Source organism: Mesoplodon mirus (assembly GCF_964341445.2).
Source record: "Mesoplodon mirus genome assembly, chromosome: 4".
NCBI lineage: Eukaryota > Metazoa > Chordata > Mammalia > Artiodactyla > Ziphiidae > Mesoplodon > Mesoplodon mirus.
The window spans coordinates 64,040,800-64,065,362 of record NC_138979.1 but is presented as its reverse complement, the minus strand read 5'-3'; the positions used below and the strand labels follow the sequence as shown (position 1 = coordinate 64,065,362).

The 24,563-nt window shown below is 42.9% G+C and overlaps 1 protein-coding gene across 3 annotated transcripts in view; it reads left to right on the top strand.

Moving 5' to 3' along the window:
• The window catches only part of EDC3 (enhancer of mRNA decapping 3), a 53,203-nt gene that overhangs the window by 18,853 nt on the left and 9,787 nt on the right, over positions 1 to 24,563 (top strand). For all 3 annotated transcript variants that reach the window (XM_082616873.1, XM_082616874.1, XM_082616875.1), the window contains 2 exons: positions 1,445 to 1,761; positions 11,182 to 11,517. In XM_082616873.1, the coding sequence (XP_082472999.1) occupies positions 1,445 to 1,761; positions 11,182 to 11,517 (653 nt within the window). The remainder of the gene's footprint in view (positions 1 to 1,444; positions 1,762 to 11,181; positions 11,518 to 24,563) is intronic.

Genomic DNA, 24,563 nt, shown 5'->3' with positions numbered 1-24,563 from the left:
CTCTCTAGACAGTCTCATGAGTACCTTCTTACACATTAGTGAGATCCCAAATCTTTAATTTAGACCCATTATCTGAGTTCCATACACTTTAATTTAATTGTCCACTGGTCATTTCCAGGTGGATATCCCACAGAATATCCTAAATTTAAGATTTTCAAAGCTGAGCTCATTATGTTATCTGCAGATTTCTTCCTCCCAAGGTGTACCCTTAATTAGTGACTAATGACACCTTTCACCCAAGTTAGAAGCTCAAGAGTCATAATAAATTCTTTCTCTTGATCCTCATGTTCAGTTAGTTACCAAATTCTGTGGATTCCAAATGTTATTTGGTTCTGTCCTCCCCTCTCTCTTTGCATTGTCACTTGCCCTATTCATCCCCTCTTATTTCTTGCCTCATCTCCTGACTGGTGACCCTGCGTCTAGTTTCTCCACCTTTCTTACAGCCATCAGGAAAATCCAGTGTGATTATGATCTGATCCCTAATTTCCTCCACAGCCTTAGCTCCTAATGGCCCTCCATAAGCATTCTACTCTTTAGTAACACTGTGACATTTGCAGGTCCTCAAATGGCCCACATTTTCTCAATCTCTGAGCCTTGGTCTAAGATGCCCCTCTCCCTACCATACTCTGCTTGGCCAGCTCTTATTTTCCTTCCCCCACCAGACTTCGCTTAAGTGCTTCATCCATCTCTGCCAGACTCACATGTGTTTTGCTTTGGGGAGCTCTAGTCCCCTGTACACACCTCTGTCATAGTATTTAACACTTTTGATTACCTACTTGAATTTTCTGCTGACCAGACTGTGAGTTCCTTGTGGGCATGTAATGCTTTTCATATCTATATACCCCACTCCTAGTACAGGGCTTACCATATAGTAAGTACTCTGTGTATACCTATCGAATGAGCAGGTGAGTGAATAAATGAAAAAAAACTATTAAGCAGTCTAGAAATCTAAGATGTTAATGATAGTTTTGTGATTAACAATAGGTCTCTTTATTTTTTACTGAAGTATAGTTGATTTACAATGTTGTTCTAATTTCTGCTGTACAGCAGAGTGACTCGGTTATACATATGTATATATTCTCTTTTATATTCTTTTCCATTATGGTCTATCCCGGGACACTGAATATAGTTCCCTGTGCTTTACAGTAGGACCATGTCCATACCTTCTAATAGTTTGTATCTCCTAACCCCAAACTCCCAGTCCATCCCTCCCCCTCCCCAACTCCCCCTTAACAATAGGTCTTTTTAGAGGCCAGTGCTGTGTCAGTTGAATGTCAGTGGCTGAGCCTTGTCTTTAAGTGCCCTACTACCTTTTCTAGGTTTTGCCTCTGATGACTCATTGAAATGCAGCCCTGCAAATGTGTAGCTGGTTGCTATTGATCCCAGTTTCATCTCTGTTATCACTATTATAGTTTTGAGACTTGGACTCTTTTGTATATTTCAGGGCAGGTGACATAACGGAATTAAAAATTCTGGAGATACCAGGTCCTGGAGAAAACCAACATTTTGGAGACCTTCATCAGACAGAATTAGGCCCCTCTGGTGTTGGGTGCCAAGTAGGTATCAATCAGAATGGCACGGGCAAGTTGGTCAAGAAGCCAGCCTCTTCCAGCAGTGCCCCTCAGAACATCCCTAAGAGGACAGATGTGAAGAGCCAAGATGTTGCCGTCTCTCCCCAGCAGCAGTGCTCAAAGAGCTATGTGGACAGGCACATGGAATCCTTGAGTCAGTCCAAAAGTTTCCGTCGTCGGCACAACTCTTGTAAGTTGGATCAAGTTAATATTTCTTCTTACCTGATGTTTCCTGTCCACTTATCCACTTCTGTTCTTTAAATAAGTCATTTATTACCCTAATAAAAAAAGGATGCTGGCAGAGCTTCGCAAAAATATAGCATGTTGGGCTTCCCTGGTGGCGCAGTGGTTGGGAGTCTGCCTGCCGATGCAGGGGACGTGGGTTCGTGACCCGGTCCGGGAGGATCCCACGTGCCGTGGAGCAGCTGGGTCTGTGAGCCGTGGCCACTGGGCCTGTGCGTCCGGAGACTGTGCTCCACGACGGGAGAGGCCACAGCAGTGAGAGGCCCGCATACTGCAAAAAAAAAAAACATATATATATATATAGCATGTTTCTTTTCTTCCCGAGATAGTTCCTCAAGATATTAAAGGGAAAGGAAATGAGCTGTTAGAGACTCACACCAGCTCCCTGCCCTCTCTCACCACTTCCCTTCCTTCAAAAAGTCAGTGATCTGCCTAGAGTTCACATAGACAAAAGTGATGTTGTTTTTAATCTGATGACTGGTGGTAGTAGTGATGTCAGGGTTGAACCTGCACTAAAGCTGTTTTGGGGATTCTTGAATAACTTCTCTTTTTGTGATTTGACTCCCATCCTCAGTTAGAGGAGAGGAAGGGATGGGCCTAGACATCTCTGTGATCTTACAGTTTCTGACAGACTGACAGTTTTAAATTTGTTGTGTTCACTGTCCCTGCCGGCACACCAAGGAGGGCATACACTGGTGTGTGTTAATGCCCAGTTTTGTTTGGTACTGACAAATTGTTGAATGTCATTTGCTCATTATAGAACCGTAGTTAATTCACTAGAATCAGGTATGCTCTTTAACATACTGAATATTTACTAGAATAATGTCATAATAGTGAATTATAGAAGATTCACTAGAATCTGTGTGGCCCGTCAGAAGCCAACATTTTTAAGTTTTGAAAATGCCTGATTCTGTGACAAAACTATTGGAATTTTGAGGGAAAAAAAGGTATTTCAAGGCACTTCTCCTTCAGTGCTTCTTAAATAACTATCTGAATTGACAATGATTGAAGATCTGAGACTGAAATTGAGTTGTTAGTTCTTCTGTATCCTTTGAAAAACTGTAGAATTATTGGATACAAAATGACTTTTTCCATTTAGACTTCAACCTTCTGTACTTTGCTTTATTTTCTCTTTAAGAAAAAAAAACTTTTTTCTAAATAAATAGAAAAAAACAACAAACACATTTTTTCTTTACCAAAAAATTGACTCTTTGTTAAGTTCGAATGTTCAAGCAGTTTATAATCTCTCATGTACTTGTAGATAATCTTCATTAGCAATTTGTAAATTACTTTTTTCACACATATTTTCCCCTTTATTAACATCTTAACATTACTATGATACATTTGTTACATTTAATGAACCAGTGTTGATACATTAACCAAAGTCTATATTTTATTCAGATTGCCATAGTTTTTACCTCATGTCCTTGTTACAGGCTCTCATCCAGCATACCACGTTACATTTAGTAGTCATGTCTTCTATTGGCTCTGACGGTTTCTCAGACTTTCATTGTTTTTGATAACCTAGACAGTTTTGATGAGCACTGGTCAGCTATTTTGTACAGTATTCCTCAATTGGTATTTGATGTTTTTCTCATGATTAGACTGGGGTTATATGCTTTTGGGAGGAAGACCACAGAGAGAAAGTGTCATTTTCATTCCATCATATCAAGAGTACGTACTGTCACCATGGTTTATGACTTTTGATGTTGACCTTGATTGCCTGGCTGAGGTAGTGTGTGTCAGAGTTCTCCTCTGAAGTCACTCTGTATGACCCACACCTAAGGAGTGGAGACTTATGCAGAGTATCTACATAAGTTACTTGGAATTCTTCTGCACCAGAGATTTGTCTCTTCTCTCTCATTTGTTTTTATCATTTATTTTTATCAGTATGGACTTATAAGTATTTATTTTATACTTTGGCTTATAATTCAATACCACTTTATTCTGGTACTCAGATTGTTTCAGCTTTGGACTCTGAGAGCTCTTCCAGTTGGCTACTGTGTACCTTTGACATGCTCCCATCATTGTGGGTGTTTTTTTTTTTCCCCCAGTACTACCTTACTTTCTGGCACTACAAGGTGCTCCAGGTTTATCTTTTATATTTCCTGCCCCAGCCCTAGAATCAGCCATGTCTCCAAGGAGCCCTGTTTCCTTTTACTGGAGAATGGTATTACAAACCACAGTCTAGCCACTAGATGTGCTCATTGCTACTGGGTATCGCCCTTCAGCTGACAGAGCAGGAAAATATATATGTGTATACTCAACCACTGTATGTGCACATATCTGTAAATACTTCTATATGTAACTTTCACTACTATAATATTAAGCTAAATGTAAGTTCATACTGATGTGTCCAAGTCTAATCCATTACCACATGGATCATTCTTGCCTCCTCCTTATCTGTAACCTCTCCCTCCAACTGTGAGAAACCTATACCATCTGCCATCCATTGACTTAAATTATTCAATTCCAATATACAGTATCAGAATTACCCTAATCCATATTCCCACCCCCTTCATTGACTTGTTTCATGTATTTGTAACAGATTGTTTCCTTACATTCAGCATTTCATCCTTGGACCCTCCAACCTCCTCAGTGATTTTTAAAAAAATTTGTATGCATTAATGCTCACTCTTTGTGCTCTAAAGTTCTGTGGGTTTTAACAAGTACATAGTATCTTGTATCTCTCATTACAATACTCTGCAGAATCCCCTGTGTTTCACCTATTCAGTCCTTCCCCTTTTCCCTCAGGGACCGCCCGCCGCCCCCCTCCCCCAGTAACTACTGATCTTTTTACCCTCCACCTCTGTAGTTTTGCATTTTCCAGAATATCACATAATTAAAATCACATAGTATGTAGCCTTTTCAGACTAGCTTCTTTCACTTGATATGTATTTAGATTCATCCATGTCTTTTTGTGGCTTGGTAGCCCATTTCCTTTTATTGCTGAATAATACTCCATTGTATGGATATATCAGGACATCTTGGTGGCTTCCAGCTTTTGGTGATTATGAATAAAGCTGCTGTAAATATTTGTGTGAAGGTTTTATGTGGACATAAGTTTTTAGGTGAGTTGGGTAAATACCTAGGGGGTGTGATTGCTGGGTGTTATGGTGAGACTGTCAGTTTGTTTCTGTTTCTTTTCTTTCCCCGTTACTAACGATTATAGCAACTCTCTTGAAAGAGTACAGTTAATTTCAAAACAAGTAATTTATTTGATCTTTAACAAGTCACTCTGATATAGTAAAAAGTGGGGTCACTCTCAAAAGTATACTCTGGTTGGGCTTCCCTGGTGGTGCAGTAGTTAAGAATCCACCTGCCAATGCAGGGGACATGGGTTCGAGCCCTGGTCCAGGAAGATCCGACATGCTGCGGAGCAACTAAGCCTGTGCGCCACAACACTTAAGCCCGCGCGCGTAGAGCCTGTGCTCCACAACAAGAGAAGCCACTGCAATGAGAAGCCCGTGCACCGTAACAAAGAGTAGCCCCCGCTCGCCGCAACTAGAGAAAGCCCGCGCGCAGCAACGAAGACCCAACGCGGCCAAAAAAATAAAATTAAACTAAAAAAAAAATTTTTAATTAAAAAAATGTGTACTCTGGTTGATGCTTCTTCTGCTTTCGCTGTTTGATCCATTCCCCTTTCCTAGATTATTAAGTGCATGTAAATTAGGTCATGGGCAGTAAACTGTTAGACTCTCTTTTCGAGAATTTCTTTTGAATCCAGATTTGTGTGGAAGATGTCTGTGGCCTGGGAATTTGATGATGTGATGTGGCTCAGAATTGGTTTGTGTTAGAAAACAGAGTTACATTTATTTATCTGATCCATGAACCCTGTAAGATAAGTAGAAAGGTCTGCCGGAGATTGACTGACTTAGCATTTATGTAGCATTTTAAGGATTCCAAGGAAGTAGATTGGTTTCTTCCCACCACAGCTGTAATGTAGATTATTAATGTTTGTTTCATGGATGAGTGAGAAATGGAGATTAAGTATTTTTCTTATTAGAGATCTGTAAATCACATTTTCTCTGGTGTATGTACATTGATGTTGAGACTAGTAGATTGATAAAGCTATAGGAATATAATCTCTCGTTGATTCTGGCTTTTAATTGTTCTTTCGAAGTTAGTAATAAGTTGTTGACGGATTTGTTGGTTCTAGTTACCTAATCCAACACTGATGAGAGCTTTAGCACAAGCAGATTTTAATCTCTTCTTTTAGGTTGTAAAAGAAGGGGGGTGGGAGGGTGGTTATAAAGAGTAGTTCCTGTGACCTTGGTCATTGAACTGACCACTTAGAATATTTGTCAAGTGGATGAATGGAGCATCAGTCCCAGGGAGCAGAGGGAAACCTTCTGAGGCCTGTTATATGTTCTGTTTAGTGTAACAGTGATCCCACCACCTGAGGCCCTAAAGTTATTTTTTGCTAAGTTTTCATGATCCTTTTGAGGTTCTAATGTGACTTCTTAACCTTCTTGGATGTGCTTCATATATCTACCAGACTTGAAAACCCTGGTGCTGCTGCTGGAGCCCAAGAAGTTGACTGATTACCAGGGCCTGGAATTTGGGAGTTGAAAAGAAGGTACCAGATACTCTCAGGAACCTGCTCACAAAGCCCATTGAGTCTGGCACTAAAACATTTGTAATTTGACCTTCAGGTGCCCTTTAGCGTGCTGTAAGTGCAGGACAAAGTTCCCCTTTACAATATGTGTGTGACAAAAACCAATAAATAAGTGGCACTGAGTGTTACACAACAATGGGTTTGTTATAAGTTGTCCTGGCCAAAGGGCCTCTGTGCCAAAGGCTGGCAGCAAAATGGCACAGGAAGGCAGCCAGCCTCTAGTCTTAACACATACTTGGCCCTTGTAATTGAAAGGTAAAGAAATCTGGGAAGCATTGTTTATCTTTTCCAGAGGAAGTGCTTTTCTCTCCTAGTGGCCAAAGGCCAGTTTAATACAGAGCCAGGCCCTTTGGGCTGAATAAGCCAAGTATTGAGACAGCTTATTCACCCAGGACTTCCCAATATTTGTTTTAAAGTATGAGGAAAGGGAAGAATAAGAGACAACTGAGAATTTTAGCCTGCCTTTCACTTTATATTCTCTTACCTTTTTCTTGCTGACCTATGGTGTCAGTATTTCCTCTTGGAAATTTTTTTCACTGTCTGCTTTCCTGACAGTATTTGGAACATAGCTGATCCTTAGTGTGTCTTTGTCAAATGAATGAATGGAAGATCCTTAGTCATAGGGAGCATGAGAAAATACTAGATACTTTCTAAAGTCAGAACTGTGGGTTTGTAAGTTATGTTTGTAGAGTCTGTGGCCAAGCCAAAAATGATTTCCCGTTTTGCTTCTTTTACTCTGTCTTCTCTACCATTGATTAACTGCTTGTCTTCATCTGTCATTTTGATAGGTCCAGGATAGTTCATTGTCAGTTCATAATGGACATGACTGAACTGCTTTCCTGTGAAGCCCTTGACTCATACTCCCTCTTGTTTCATTGTTGACTTCATCTTCCTGTCCTTTTCAGTCACGCAACACACTTGGCATAGTTTTTGATGGTTCCCTTTCTTTCTCATAGTCTCAAGTTGTCTTTTTTTTATAACCTCTTTAGAGGCTTTTGTTGTTTGGGGGTTTTTTGTTTTGTTTTTTGGTATGGCTGTTTTGATTTCATAATTCAGCAGAGTTGCTTGTTTACTTATGGTGGACCAGGCATAGTATTGGCTGACAGGTCTGAATGACAAGTGACACACTTAACCCCTTGAATAGAACAGAGATTCAAAGAATTCTGGTTACATTCAGTTAATTAAAAAAAATTTTTTTTTATTTTAATGGCAGTCATAGTTGGAGAGAATACCTGTGAGAGGCATGATGTAGAGCAGACTGAGCAAACTTTTTCTGTAAAGGATCAGATATTAAATAGTTCAGGCCTTGCAAGCCATAAGGTCTCTGTTTCAGACATTTAACTTTGTAGCACATAAGGAGCCTTAGACAATATGTAAACAAATGAATGTAACTGTGTTCCAGTAAAACTTTATTTACAGAAACAGGCAGTGTTTGGGCTGGATTTGGCCCCAGGGCTATGATGTAGAGTATACACTTAGGGTGAAGTTAATCAGTGGTAGTCCATATGGATTCATGTTTGGAATAACCTTGATTACTTTTTAATTTGGGAGGCTGTCTTCTTAGATCTGATTAGATTAATTTTTTTAAAAAGTCTGGTTAAAGAAGCCTATAAGAGGGCTTCCCTGGTGGCGCAGTGGTTGAGAGTCCACCTGCCGATGCAGGGGACGTGGGTTCGTGCCCCGGTCCGGGAGGATCCCACATGCCGCGGAGCAGCTGGGCCCGTGAGCCATGGCCGCTGAGCCTGCGCGTCTGGAGCCTGTGCTCCACAACAGGAGAGGCCACAACAATGAGAGGCCCGCGTACCAAAAAAAAAAAAAAAGCCTGTAAGAGAAATAGAGGAAGTGTTATGTCTGCCATTCTCTTGTTCACTTATAATTGCATTATTAGTATTATCTTTAATACATAGCTGCTTTTTTTTTTTTTTTTTTTTTGGTTGCACTGCACGGCATGTGGGATCTTAGTTTCCCAACCGGGGATTGAACCCGCACCCCCTACATTAGAAGCATAGAGTCTTAACCACTGGACCGCCAGCGAAGTTCCAATACATAGCTTTTTTATAGGAATCCTTTAAAGCCACTTATTCATTTTTGTATGCTTTAGTAGTTAAAAATGTATATAGTTGCTCAGTGTGAATGTACTTAATGTCATCGAACGGTACACTTAAAAATGGTTTAAATGGTAAATTGTATGTTATGTATATTTTACCACAGTTTAAAAATTTTGATGTAAATCCACTTGCATGGACACACTTATTGTTATGGAACATCATTCATTCCTCAGATAGTTCAAATACTGGCAGTGACTGGGTGGCATGAAACCTCATAAGGGTGCCAATTTCCATCTGTACATTAAGTTCATAAGGCTTAATTTCTTCCTGTTTTTAGTTAAAAGAAAGAGTAAATAAAATATTCAATATCTTCTCCCTGCATCATAGCGGATCATCCCTTGCACTCCTGGCTATGCACACAACCACTGGAGAGGGACCACTGGGCCAGAGACCTATTTCCTAATAATCTTGATTTAATATTTTTTATTTTTTAAAATAAATTTCTTTATTTGGCTGAGTTGGGTCTTCATTGCTGCACGTGGGCTTTCTCTAGTTGTGGCAAGCGGGGGCTACTCTTCGTTGCGATGCACAGGCTTCTCATTGCGGTGGCTTCTCTTGTGGAGCATGGGCTCTAGGTGCATGGGCTTCATTAGTTGTGGCACATGGGCTCTAGAGCACAGGCTCAGTAGTTTTGGTGTACGGGCTTAGTTGCTTCGCAGTATGTGGGATCTTCCCAGACCAGGGCTTGAACCCGTGTTCCCTGCTTTGGCAGGTGGATTCTTAACCACTGCGCCACCAGGGAAGTCCCTATTGATTTACTATTGAGGCAGTACATTGATAATCCTGCAAACTGGGCTTTTTTCTCTAGTTCTTCCCTCGCCTACATACATTGCTAATGGTGTTATCCTGACCTTGTATTTTCATTCTTGCTCTCCCATTCCTAATCCAGCTCTGTTTCTCATCCATATTTCTGTAGCACTTTATATAAACTTCTGTTATAATTCTCATTATATTGTATTTTAGTTATTTGCTTATATATCTCTCCTCCTTCCTTTTTGGGTAGCATGTCTTGGTTATGTACTATATTCCTGGTACCTGGCTATGGCACACAGCATGCTCTCACTAAATGTTTTTATCAAACTATCGGAACTAGAGCTTAACCCAGACTTTGACAAGCTTCTCAGTGGTTCGTAATCTCAGCTATTTATGGTGACTCAGCCAGCTCTTCCTCCACTTCATAATTTTGGTCAGCCTTAGGTTTTTTTCAGAGGCCTAAATCTCATCCTAACTGCCAGCATAGCCCTTTTCCATACCAATATTTGGCATTAGGAAGACTTAGACATGAGTTATAATTTGCATAGTATACATCTTTCAGAATAATTGTTGTAATTGATCTTGCTGATGTTGATTGATAACATTAAACAAATATTTATTGACTGACTGCTATGTACTAGAAACCCTGCTGGGGGTACCACAGTGATCATTTTACACACAAGGAAATTAAGAAGTTGGATGATAGGTATAAGATTATACAGCATGCAAATAGATCCTAGGTCTCGTGACTCATGGTCCATTGGATAGAAGGGAGTTGCTGTGAGTAAAGTTAGAGCAGTATAGTTGGGATGATATGTGTGAGGGGGTTTGCTCATGATCATCCTAACCTCTTCTTGAGTATTTTCAATAATTGAGGAGCTTGTTCTCGCAAAAGGAAGTACATTATGTTTATCCAGACTATGTTGGCAGTTCCATTTACCATACCAGTCACCTGGTCCATCCTTTCAGGGTGATCAGATGGGGATCAAACTATAAACTCAGTTCAGGATTCTCTGGGAAGGGATGGTTTGGAGAATTCTGTGGGGTCTTCTGCCTTGGCTGCTAGAGGAGTAGTTGACTGATATGTGGTGGCCAAATAGAGTTTCAGAGACAGAGTGACTGACTGCTGTGGTGTTGATATGCATCTTGGTGTGCCCTCTACAGGATCAGGTCAATATGGTCCTTGTCATCATTTGATGGTTCAGAAATTGCTTACCCAGAAGTGGTAAAATTTTGAGAAAAGAGATCCCATTAACCAAAAGATCTAAAAACAGGCCTGTAAATCAAAATATATCAACTTATAGTGGTAGATGTATATCTGGCTCAAGGTCTGGAATCTGTCTAAACCCAGGGATTCCCTCCTACTGGGGTCTAGCCTGAGACTGAGTTAAAAAATCATAAGATTACTTGCTTGGTAAGCATGGAATTCAGAGCCACTTGAGTAAGATCTTCCTATGAGCTTCAGGTTATGAGAACTTGGCCTTCTTTTTCTCTGGGGGTATTTCTCTCTTAATTAACTGCTGGACATTCAGAATCAAACCACCCAGACCTGTGGGAAGAGACTGCTATATTCTTGCCCTTCCACTTTTTTGATATATTCAGTTGTCAAAAAAACCTTGGTCATTACCAATTCCCTTATGAAGAGCAGAGCTTAAGATTTCCAGGAGTACTGCTTATTTCATATTCACTGTTGGGTAATATATGAAATCTATTATTCCATGAGATTTGAGGTAATTTTTTCTACTTAATGTGATTTAGGAATAGCTTTACCTTATACCATTTTCACATTGATTCCTGTAACACTGTCCACAAAGGACTAATGTATTTTCCACTTATACTGAGCACTTTCTGTGGGCACACTGACTTTAGTCCCTGTTTTTTTCTGCAGGGTCGTCTAGTAGCAGGCACCCAAATCAGGCAACTCCAAAGAAAAGTGGCTTAAAGAATGGCCAGATGAAGAATAAAGATGACGAGTGCTTTGGGGATGATATTGAGGAGATCCCAGATACAGATTTTGATTTTGAAGGGAACCTGGCCCTTTTTGACAAAGCAGCTGTGTTTGAGGAGATTGATACTTACGAGAGGAGAAGTGGTAGCCGTTCCCGGGGCATCCCAAATGAGAGGCCTACTCGGTACCGCCATGATGAGAACATCCTGGAGTCAGAGCCCATTGTCTATCGTCGGATCACAGTGCCCCACAATGTGAGCAAGGAGTTCTGCACAGGTAAGTTAACCCCACATCCCACTGGCTGCTCTTCATTTTTTTTTTTTTTTTTTTTTAATACTTGAAACAGAATGACCCAGATTCTGAGTCAGGGTCTTGTAGTAGGAATTAACTCAAGGGGCATGGTGGTTGGCCCATTATATTGTCTTTTAGAGACTGTGGCTATCCTACCTACCACTAGGTTGGGGTGGGGGCTGATTTCTCTGCATGTCCATTTATATCCTATACCTGGCAGGATCTGGTCTGCTGTTAAGTACATTATGATTAACAACTAAAGGCATAGAGGCTGACTATCTAGATTGACATAGTCAGCTCTGTTTTCACTTTGGCTTCCCTGTTACTGCCTATAGATTTTATCAGAAGTTCAACTCTGTTTCACTGGTTGTTTGCTGGGGTAAGAAATAGAGCTGAGTAGTTGAAACCATTGGCTAAAATTAGGGTTTCAATAAATAACATTTGTTTACTACACTGTCCTCATCTCCTGCTAGCCCTGGTCATTGAGGGTTGGCTAGTCATAATGCTTATGTGACAGTGTAGTGCCTTGGTAATTAGGTAGGTCACTGTGTATGATAGCCTAATCTGTTAACTCAGTGATTTTTAATTTTGTGGTTTTGTTTTTTCTTTTAGCATTTGGATCTTTTCTTCAAACATGGCATTTGAGGCAGCTGTAGGACAGGTGGTCTACCTCATCCCCGTCTCTGTCCCTTCCCCCCAAACATTATTAACTGGGCTTCTTAGATTACAGATTGAAACTATTGTTGTTAAATGATCTTAGGAGCTAAAGGAGGAATCCATCATTTTAATAAGTATAATAATCATCTGAAGTCTTGGAGTCTTGAATATAGGGAATATAAACCTTGAATGCTAGTAGCAGTTACAGGGAGATTTATGGAGACAGCTTAGTTACATATGGGGGAAAATCAGAGATATGGCATGGCATTTTTGTGAACGTCAGTAGGGCTCTGTTGTATTTGGTTTTGCTGAGTGTAAAAGCTTCCATGTGAAAAAAAAGAAATAAGCAGATTGTCAGGTTAAGAAAGACTACTAATTTCTGTCTTTCACTATCAGACTCTGGCAGGCACGCCTCTTTACTAAGGTAGTTTCCTTAAGTGACACTGACAGTGTGAGTTGCTGAGCTCCTTTGATTTTTATCACCTATGTTAAGGCAAACAACCTAGCTCAAGAATCAGGCTTAATTTAAATTGCCAGGTTTTAAGCTTTTCAAAGGCAGCTATCATCCAGCAGGTCTGGTCGTATACTCAGATCCTGCTGTCCATCCACTTTTTTTTTTTTAACATCTTTATTGGAGTATAATTGCTTTACAGTGGTGTGTTAGTTTTTGCTGTATAACGAAGTGAATCAACTATACATACACTGTCCATCCACTTTTTTTTTTTTTGCAGTACCCGGGCCTCTCACTGTTGAGGCCTCTCCCATTGTGGAGCACAGGCTCCGGACGCGCAGGCTCTGGATGCACAGGCGCAGCGGCCATGGCTCACGGGCCCAGCCGCTCCGCGGCACGTGGGATCTTCCCAGACCGGGGCATGAACCCGCGTCCCCTGTATCGGCAGGTGGACTCTCAACCACTGTGCCACCAGGGAAGCCTGTCCATCCACTTTTGACTGCTCTCCTTTTTACTGCCCTCAGTGACAAAATAAGCTGCCTTTACTGGTCACTCTCTGGAAGCTGAGGTGGTTGGGTCGTGCCGTATGTGATTTCCCTGAAATTCCTGAGCTTGGGGAGATTATAGCCTGCCTTGGAGTGAAGTGGCTAACAGGGAAAGAATAGCAATAAGAATCAGGAAAGATTCTCAGATCTAAAAGAGCCTAAGAAAACATTTGCCAAAGTAGACAACAGGAGAGGTGGGAAGTTTTTCTTCCTACATACTCTGTCTCCCCAGCTTAATGTTCACACTTTGTTTAACGACAGAAGTGAAAGTTCCCTCCTCTCATATTTTTCCAGAATTGCCATTAACAGACATACTACAAACCACATGTGCTAGGCATTGGCCAAGAACTCGGGTATGGCGGCTTGTGGTGTGTAGCAACCAGTTGCATTTCACTGGAGCATGACAGTGAGGGTACAAGAGGCCCTATAGCCTCATGGCATCTGGTTTTTCTCTTTGTTCTCAGCAGTGATAAAGAGTGGAAATGAAGTCCTTTTGCCAAGCAGGATCTATGCTGGAAATAGAGCAATCAAGCAGTTATCTTGCTGAGCAGCTTCTACAGGTGATTTTGTCTCTGCTCCAACTCCAAGGCACAAGTCTTAAAGCAGGTTTTTACTCAATGTTATTCACGTAGCGCCTGGCTGGGGACACTTTTCCAGTTGGATTTGCTATCCAAATGTTAGTATTGGAATAAGGCAAGCTATCTGCAATATGTGGGGAAACAAGCTAGGACAAAAAAAAATGTTAGTGTTAGGTTACTTGATCACCTAGTATAATTTTCTCATTTAACAGATTGAGGACATTGAGGTCCAGAGAGGTAAAGGCTCTATAAACCTTATCTATCACATTTCCTTTCCTTTTCTGAATACAGATATGTTAAAGAGAAAGAAGGATATAAGAAGAGAAGGGCAGTTTAATGGCAATTAGACTATATAGTCTTTTCTCTTTAGTATTCCCTCAGGAATAGACCAGCTTAGATCTGCAGTTGTAGAGAGTGGTTTGGCTAGCTCCCCAATCTAGCCTTGTGACATTTATGTCCTAGAACCCCAAATACTTATTTTCTGCTAATTCCCAGAGTAGCAAAAGAACAGCACGTTTACCACCCATTTGGTAATGGCTTGGGTTTCAGGATTCTGGCAGCTTGCTGCTGGTATCCTACACATTGACTGCATGCTGAGTGGTGTCAACAGGTTCTAAGCTGTTATTCTCTAATTGCTCATATTCCTCTTGGCAATACTCTTTGCCAACTGTGTGTGTGGAGGGGGGGCAGTGTTATAAAAGGTCTATTGATTGGGAAAACACATTCAGGAAGCAGCTAAATTTAGCTCTTTGTTTAACCCCAATTTTTTCTCTCTGGAAGGCCCCTTTGGGTCCTTTAACAGTGCTGCTGTCTCCAAAAGATCGTCAGACATTCCTCCAGCTTGGACCTATGCTGCTAAATAATTGTATCCTGTGGTTGCATACCTGTTGGTTAAGTTTGCCTATAAAATGCTAGATGCATGTGAGCACTCTGTGTTCAGAGGTGAGAGGTCCCCAAAGAACACCGGTTAGGAGAGTGGTAAGGCTTCAGAGAAGAATCTTTGCCCAACATTCATAATATTCTAAAAGTAATTTTTAAGACAGTGTGGGCCAGTCGGAACACTGTGCTTACTGCATGTAAGTCACTCTGAGACAGTCCTTGCATCCAAGTAATTAAGATGTACTAGGAAATGGAAAGATACCATATATGCCTGGAGTCCAGTGAGAGTGTGGACATTAAATGCATTGGGTGTTGAGGGGCATGAGAGGTCCTGAAGGCTGGGCTGATCAGGGAAGGCTTCACAAAGGGCGCAGGACAGAAGCCTTGAAGCATGGGCAGGATTTCACCAGAGAAGAAGAGGAAGATACTTATGGGTAGGCTGGGCAGGTGCTGTGTAGTGTGATAAAGCGCTGTGTGGGAGATTGGCTATTGGCTGGTTTGGCCAGGGCAGAGATTTTTGTGTGGGGGAATAGCAGGAATTAAAAATAGCTTTAGACCAGAGCACAGAGAGCCTATGTGCTAATGCTGTCCCTTGTTCTGTGGCCATCAGGAGCAACTGAAGGATTCTGAAAAAGACATGATCCAAAATCTCTTTTAGGAAGATTTGTTAGTCTTTAGGAAAACTGGTCTCATGGTAGAATTCAGGGTAGAATTTGAGGAGAGAGACCAGAGCAGGAAGATAAGTTAGACTGATGACATAACTAATATGCCAGGGGTTTGGACCTCTGAATGGAAAGGAAGACAGAGATGTGAGAGAAGTGACAAAGGGGAATTTGATAGGTTTTGATGATTGAAGACAGGTTGAAGACAGGTTGAACAACAGAATTCAAAGGCATTGAATCTGTGGGGTGTGAAGAACGGCAGCGAGTCCAGTTGTAGTTAGATTGCATGAGGTTTATGGGCCAAGTTCTTGTGATTTTCTTCTTGCATTGCTTTGTGGCTGAGCCCAGAGAAAGCAATTAGTAGAGTTGCCACACTGAGGGACTTACTAATTATTCAGTGTTAAAGGCTTCAAATGAGGAGGCTTCTGTAGGGTCAGAGAATTGAGTGATGTAGCCACGTGGGGACTACTGAGCCTGTTTCCTTGTCTGTAAAGTGGGATAATATTTGGCAATTAAATGAGATCGTGTGGAAAGCAGTGCAATGCCTGGCTTATAATTATTATTCAGTCAATATTTGACTTTAATGTGAAGTGCAAAGGCTGTCTCAGTAAAGTTACTTCAAAGCATCAACATTTGTAAAATTTTTACTGTGTGCCAGGCACCGTTCTAGATGCTCTGGGTAAGTCATTGTCCATCACCTCAGGGGCCTTACATAGGGTAACCAGATGTGTAAACAAACAAATAGTGGAAGTGTGTACAAGATTTAGAGGTGGCAGAAAAGGAAGGGTAAGTGCCTGGTTCAGGAGAAACAGCATTATGATCACCGTCATACTAGTGGATGTTCATTGGGTATTTACTATGTCCTGGGCACCATTCTAAGCACTTCACATGCTTATCACAGTTAATTTTCATGGCATCTCTATGAGGTTGCATTGTTATCCCCTTTTTGTTATTATCCTCATTTTGTTGGAGTTAAGTGTTGCATTAAATCTTTCACCAGGAATGACTTTAAAGTGTCTAGAATTCTTCATTCCCTGGGTTCTCATAAATTCTTCTCAGGTTCATTTATTCAAGACCCCTTCATTTTAGTAGAATTCTGATTTAATTTCTGCCATTTGTTTTCCACTGTGTAGCCTTCTTTTGTCTTCAAGTATATAGAAGCCGGATGGGAGGCAACAGGGTGCTATTGGTACAGGCACTGAATCTCCACAGTTGTCCCATCGGCTTTGCCTGAAGGATGTTCCTCAGCCTCCACACCATGTGTCTGCTGAAGTTTGGGGAGTAGCAAGTGTATGAAGATGACCTGAAGTAGAGTTACTGCTTACTGCCTTGCAAAAGGATCAAGTCAGAGTTTGAGTGAGGCACTCTGGTTTGAGCTCCCTTAGTTCAGCACCACTTACCCATACTCATTTTTCTCAGTAAAAGCAGTTCTAGTTCTATTCTGAAGGGGAGTAGCTGGTGAAGCCACAGTTGGTTTCTTTCTGCTGCTTCTGGCTTGCCTCTTTATTCTTCTCTTTGAGCTTCAGTAGCGATGTATCTTGCTCTCAGGACAAGCTCTCCTTTCACTATTCCAGGCTGTCAGTTGTTTTCCACAGCTGGCATTCCATTTCTGCCTCTGAGCCCTGTCTGCCTTCCTCTGCTTCTTGTCCCCAGAGTCCCTCAAGATGTGTCCTAATGCTTTCAAGACGAGCAGTGTTTTTTACCTCCTGAAGAACAGGTAATCAGGAAATCTGTTTTGGGTTTGTTTATGTGTTCAAAAGGAATTCAGAAAGAAAGAAATCTTTGAGCTTAGAAGTGGCCATTGAAGAATTTTACCCTGAGAATAGTGAAGACTGCCTTCAGTGGCTATTGTGCTCATGAGGAGGATCCTTCTCACACGGAGACTCGAGTGTCTGCTGCAGTGGAACTGGTCATGATCTCATTGCTTTTTCAAACCATTGACCCAACCCACATGGGTTCTTCCTTGATCTCCCTTCAACCCTCATTCCCCTTCCTGTGTTTACAGATTAGACCATGTGCTACAGGGATGCCATTCCCAGGGAGGCACCTCTTTTACATTTCTTATCCTAAGAGAGCCACAGGGGAGACATGAGGAGGTAAATTCTAGGAGGTGTTCTGGACCAGAAAACCTGCATTAACAATACCTGTGCTCCTGCACCAAGTGCCACCACAGCTTTTCATTGAGCAGAGCTGATGAGCCTAGTTTCTGAAATTGTGTCTCTGCAGGCAGACTTCCTTGACAGTGACTTTGTTGATTTTTGGGAACCTCAGGTTCTAGCAGATCCTCCAGTGCCAGGAGTGGAGGGAGTAATTAGTTCTTTTAATGTGGAATCCTTCAGAGTTTCTGGGCTTGGATAATCAGGTGGACACTTGTCATCAGCCTGAAGGGCTTGGTTGTAGTCCTTGGCACTCATGAGGTTTTAGAGCACTACTGTTAAGACAGGTTTCTTGGCTTAGACTCTTCCCCCAGTAACGAACACTTGTGCTTCCTACAGTCCTACTGGAAAAGGTCTCATGGCAACTTGCTGCCAGAGTTTTTTAATTTAAGAATTTAAGCTCAAACTAAGGGCTGGGGGATCTGGAGCCAGCACATTATGGCCTGACACCTGAGTTTTGATGAAGGTACCAACTGGTCATTTTAGAAACTTGAGTTGGTCTTTGCAAATGTGACTTTTTTGCTATTATGTGCCCTTTGCCATTTCACAGCCATAGGCGTCTGGCCAGAACAAGGAAGAGGTTTGATTTCAATGTATCCATCATCCTCCTTAAATTCAACATATCAAAGCTAAGTCAGTCATTCACCCCCTCCCATATCTTTGACTCCTTAGCATTCCCATTTCTTTCAGTGGAATCACCATTTTTAAAGTGTCCAGCATGAAACTTTGTGGCCATCTTTGCCTCTTACTTCTCATAAAAATTCATGACTAGAGGGCTTCCCTGGTGGCTCAGTGGTTAAGAATCCGCCTGCCAATGTGGGGGACACGGGTTTGAGCTCTGGTCCAGGAAGATCCCACATGCTGCGGAGCAACTAAGCCCGTGCGCCACAACTACTGAGCCTGTGCTCTAGAGCCCGCGAGCCACAACTACTGAGCCCATGTGCCACAACTACTGAAGCCCGCATACCTAGAGCCTGTGCTCCACAACAAGAGAAGCCACTGCAATGAGAAGCCCGCACGCCGCAACAAAGAGTAGCCCCCGCTTGCCACAACTAGAGAAAGTCCACGTGCAGCAATGGAGACCCAACGCAGCCAAAAGAAAAATATTGATGACTAGAAAGAACCCTGGAGGCCACTTTTTCTAATTTAATAACACAGTGATTCCTTTTGACAAGGAGTTTTCCTTTATCCTCAGTATTCATTCTGACTGTAGATTCTCTTCTTCCTCAGTGGTCCTTGGAATTGTCATGACCTTTTACTTTTTTTTAAAAAATTAATTAATTAATTTTATTTTTGGCTGCGTTGGGTCTTCGTTGCTGTGCGCAGTCTCCCTCTAGCTGAGGCGAGCCGGGGCCACTCCTCGTTGCGGTGCACGGGCCTCCCACTGCAGTGGCCTCCCCTGTTGCGGAGCACAGGCTCTAGGCGCACAGGCTTCAATAGTTGTGGCTTGTGGGCTCTAGAGTGCAGGCTCAGTAGTTGTGGCGCACGGGCTTAGTTGCTCTGTGGCACGCGGGATCCTCCCGGACCAGGACTCAAACCCATGTCCCCTGCATTGGCAGGAGGATTCTTAACCACTGCACCACCAGGGAAGCCCGACCTTTTACTTTTTTATGCTACCCCACAGGTTCCCTTTGTCCCTTGAAATCAATTCTACATGGCCTTCTGCCCTCATTTTCTAGCCCTGTCAACTTCATCCTGTATAAAACAACTTGGCTTTTAATGCCTTCCGAAGTCTGGCCCTGCCCACTACTCTAAACTCTCCTTCACGTCAGTCTCTGGGCTCCAAGCAGGGTAGTTTTCATCTGCTCATGTCACACCCTTTCCAGCCTCTGTAACTTTGTTCATGGTTCCTCCGCCACCTCAAGTGCGCTCCCTTTTCTATCATTGTGACTATAATTGTCTGTCATGCGAGGCATGGTTCAGATTGAGGATTTGACACTATCTGCAGCTCCTGGTTTGAAATTCCTATTTTACATTTGTGCTCAGGATAACGCAGTTGTTTTTCTCTGATATTTGCACATATATATTTTTTGTTTCCAACTAGGTTGTAAGACTGGGAATGTGGTTTGTTTTCATATTCTTTTTTTTTTTTTTTTGCGGTACGCGGGCCTCTCACTGTTGTGGCCTCTCCCGTTGTGGAGCACAGGCTCCGGACGCGCAGGCTCAGCAGCCATGGCTTACGGGCCCAGCCGCTCTGCGGCATGTGGGATCTTCCCGGACCAGGGCACGAACCTGTGTCCCCTGCATCGGCAGGCGGACTCTCAACCACTGCGCCATCAGGGAAGCACCCGTATTCTTTTTATTTATTCTGTTTCCTGCCATTCCCCCCCCACCACCACCACTGGCTTGATGTATTATTACTCTGCAAACATTTGTTGATCATATTTGGAGGCACTTTACTCTTTTTTCTCTCCAACTTTTTATATTGAAAAAAATTTCAAACTTACAGAAAAGGTGCTAGAATAGTATAATGAACAACCATATGTCCTTCATTTAGATTCACCAGTTAACATTTTGCCACATTTACTTTATATAAATGCACACACACACACCCCTGAACAATTTGAGATTTAGTTGCACTCATTACATTTCACCCCTGAATACTTCCATATGTATTCAGTAGGATGTTGCTCTCTACAGGCACACTACAAGATTGCTCTCAGGAAATTTAAAATTAATACAAAAGTATTATCTAATTCCATATGCAGAGCTTTCCAGTTGTCCCAATCATGGCCTTTTATAGTTGTATTTTTTTTAACTCATTTATTTTTTTGCTGTGTTGGGTCTTCTTTGCTGTGCGCAGGCTTTCTCTACTCTTTGTTGCCGTGCGCAGGCTTCTCATTGCAGTGGCTTCTCGTTGCAGAGCACGGGCTCTAGGTGCACGGGCTTCAGTAGTTGTGGCATGTGGGCTCAGTAGTTGTGGCTCATGGGCTCTGGAGTGCAGGCTCGGTAGTTGTGGTGCATGGGCACGGGCTTAGTTGCTCCGCAGCATGTGGGATCTTCCCGGACCAGGGCTTGAACCCATGTCCCCTGCGTTGGCAGGTGGATTCTTAACCACTGCGCCACTAGGGAAGTCCCTATAGTTGTATTTTTAATCAACCATTGCATATTACATATAGTTGTCAGATCTCTTTCATTTCCTTTAACCAGGACAGTTCCACAACTTTTGGTGTCTTTTGTGAGATTGATATTTGTGAAGAGTCTAGGCCAGTTGATTTGCAGAATAACCATTGGTTTTGATTTATTGATTGTTTCCTTTTGATGTGATTCATGTTAAACATTTTTTCCAGGATTTTGTTGGGACTCTGTCCCTCTTGGAGCATTACATCATACAGTACACAACGTCAGTTTGTCCCATCACTGAGGCTAGTTTGATCACTTGGTAAGGTGTTGTCCAACAGATTTTTCCTTGTAAAGATACTTTTCCCCTTTGTAATTAGTGAGTAATCTTGTCAGGAAGTCCTTTACCTCTTGAGTCCGAAGCTTGTTCCAGTAGAGCTTTAACCTGAGGGAGTGAGGTCCAGTGTGGATAGGAGGTTGTTCTAGTTGTTAATGGGGGAAGGAAGAAGTGGGGAAAGAGTCAGAAACATCTTACCCACACTTGCCTTTGGTTACAGCTGGACTGTTACCCAGCTGCAGAGAGGAATGCTCTGAGGCTGTTATATAGGTTTCCTTCGCATTCATCCTTTAATTCAGCACATATTTATGTAGCCCCTCCACTAGGCATTGTGTGCTGAAGGCACAGTGGAGAGGAAGGGGATACAGCAGTGAACAAGACATACACAGTTACTGCCCTCAGGGAACTTACAGTTTAGCGAAGTAGATAGTCCAAAAGGAAAAAAGAGTTATTTACAAATTGCATTAAGTACAGTGAAGCAGGTAAGCAGCGTGCTGAGACTGAGGGATATTTAAACTGAGACCTGAAGAATGAGGAACCTGCCATGTGTGGTGTCAGGGAGCACTGGAAGAGAGAAGAGAGTGCCGGAAGAGGGAAAGCATGTGAGGGGACGTGCTTCCTGAGGCTGAGGGGAACCTGGAGTACTGAGGAACCTGAAGGCAGCCCCAATGCCCAGGGCGTGGTGCAGGTTGAGGCCCGAGGTAAAGGGGCTGAAGTACACAGGGGCCAGATCACGGGATGCCTTGTGGACCCCAGTAAAGACTACTAGGTGTATTTAGGTTTCTCGTAACAAATTCTTTCAAAGGTACTCTTGACACCAAATTGCGTTTTGTGGCAGCCTTAATATAAGTCTACAGGGGCTGTCTGTACATTGGGTCTAAAGTTATGAGTTTACCAGTTTTTTTGTTTGTTGTTTTTTTTTTTTGCGGTACGCGGGCCTCTCACTGTCGTGGCCTCTCCCGTTGCGGAGCACAGGCTCCGGACGCGCGGGCTCAGCGGCCATGGCTCACGGGCCCAGCCGCTCCGTGGCATGTGGGATCCTCCCGGACCAGGGCACAAACCCGTGTCCCCTGCATTGGCAGGCGGACTCTCAATCACTGCGCCACCAGGGAAGCCCCTTACCAGTTGTTTTATACTCCAAAAAAGAACTCGTCTGATATCGCCACCCAGTTGTGTGACCACTACAGAATGGAATCAGAATTCATAGTCCTGGAGAAATCCCCATGCCCAGTAATGGGCTGTGCTCCTCATTGATAAGACATAGGATACACACAGCCTTTCCAACTAAAAGTCCATGCCAGTGTGAGGATTGAGTTTGGATTTGAGATGACACTTGGTTGTGGGAGCCCTGTTACACAACGGAAAGGCTGGGAGGTGTGATGGACAGGGAGGGAATGTACATGCCGAGGCTGCGGGGGAAGGCTTGGACGTGGTGCTAGAAGGTGTCTTGAGGGTGGGGAAGTGTGACGGAGGGTGTGAGGACATGCATATGTGTCCGTAAGGGAGGGAAAGGCCCCAAATAGTATGTACTGGAAGGAGCAGTGCGGAAGTGACAAAGACATGAAGAAGGGGCGGCACACATGGTGCTGGGCCACGAGGCTCCGTGGCCCTGCTTCACGCTGTGGAATGAGCTGTGCGGGGAGGAGGCATCTTCTCTCCTGGCCTGTACTGGGTGTGCTTAAGCCGTTTTCCTTGATATCCTGAGATTAATCAGATCCTAAGAAGTGCTCTGCTTGTCACAAACTGGCTGTAATTATATCTCTCTCTCTTGTTTCACTGACAGCCCTAAAGTACATATTAATATTAAGAGAAGCCCTACCAACTAATTTTACTGCCTTGGTTCCCAAACAATAAAGATCCACCTTCCACCGAAACATAATTGGGCTTGGCCCATGTTCAGGCTTTGGTGATGTTATTGTTTGCAGTTTACACGCTATGTTTTTGGTTCCCTTCCTTTGGAGTTTATTTTATTCCCTCTGCCTGTTTCTGATAAGCCAGTCTGACTGCTTGGACCCTGTGTGTAAATTTTGAAAAGGAACATTTTGTGGTGCTAGCATGTTCCTTTCAGAGATACAGAGTAGAATACAGTGAAGTCCTAGACCCTGAGACCGGCAGACTAAGCAGAAAGGATTCCTGGCCATATCTTTCCCTAGGCTACAAAACATGCCAGTTCATCAACAGGACCCCTTCCCTGCAGCACAAATCAGTGAGATGTAATAGACACACAGGTTCTAGCTGCAGCATTCAGCCAGCCAGAGTGGAGTAAACTCTCCACCTGTGCCATGAGTTTTGTACCCCTAAGACTGAGAAGAAAGGTAGCAGAAAACACTCAGCCTGCCCCCAGAGAGCCCTCAGAACCAGAGAGGGGGTGCCTATACACACAGCATAAGACCTAGTCCCAGAAAGAAAGTGTGATTAGTGGGGTGGCAGGCCCAAGACTCACTGCCCTGACCTGTTTCAAATTCACCAGGAGGGGAATACGTAGGTGAAGAAATGCACAGACTTGAGGGAAAGCTCTCCCTTGCGTGACTTGCAGGTGAAGAGGGTGTTTGAAGTAGGCAGGTGCATGACTGGTCTGACAGGTTTAAGGTTGTTAGTGGCTTAGGACTCCTGAGAATTCATTCAGCTTTTTCACACTGCTATCAGTGGTTCCTAATTAGTTCTGATAACATGTGCATGTCTGGAGCAGGCCATAAGAAATGGCTCTTTTAATCAGCCGTTGACTTGCAAGGTCAGGCTACAGCCTCCAACATCGGCATCCGGCATCCGGGATATCAATGACTGACATTTCACAAAGGGTGAGGGGAGAGGTGAAGCTCACTGTTTGTTGTCTGCCCCAGGCAGGAGTAGGACTCATACAGGTGGAAGGGGTCAATTAACCGACAGGATAGTGTGAATTTTGACATGGAGATGGGTTTTATTTTATTATTACATTAAGTTATTATTATTTTGCCTTCCCTTGAGAGGATACAGACGTGGGTGCTTTATCAGTCTTTCTGCTTGGATTTCTGTTGTTAAAATGTACAGCCACAGCCTAATTCTGTGTGGTTTTAAGAATCCATGTAGGCAGGATTGGATATCTGATAGAACCTCAAGAAATTTGTCCTGAAAGGATCAGTGAGGAAGAAAAGTTTTTCTATACAGGGCTCTGGAACCAACAGGATGATGATGCACTTTCTGAAAACTTCTGCTTTAGAGTTAAGTAAGCCGCACTAGAAATAGCAGTAGGTTTGCATCATTTATACGTTTGAGTACCTGATGAGAACTTGCCTCTATTGGTAAATAACTACAGCTGGGACAGTATAACTGAGGTGGGGGCTGAGGAGGTAAGAGGCTTATTTCCCTACTTTGAGGAGTTTACAGTCCAGTATAGATAAGGACACAGGATCTAAAAAGCCATGTGATCCAGCCAGACAAAACTAATTACTTGCAATCCCACGATGACTTGCTGATTGGAATCTGTGTTTCTTGGTCTGCCAGTGAGGCCACATGGGGCTGTTTGGCAGAGGGTTTGCTCTCTTGGGGCCAGCCCAGTGGCTTTAGCTTTTGTAAGATGGCATTCGTTGTCAAGGCAAAAGATCACAATTTTTGACTTTGCTGTTTCTTTCCTGTCCTGGTTTTCTGGGCCCTGAAACGGCACCTTGCTACTGATACATATAATACTATGGACTCCTTCAAGTGTACCCAGCTGCTGCAGACTTTGACC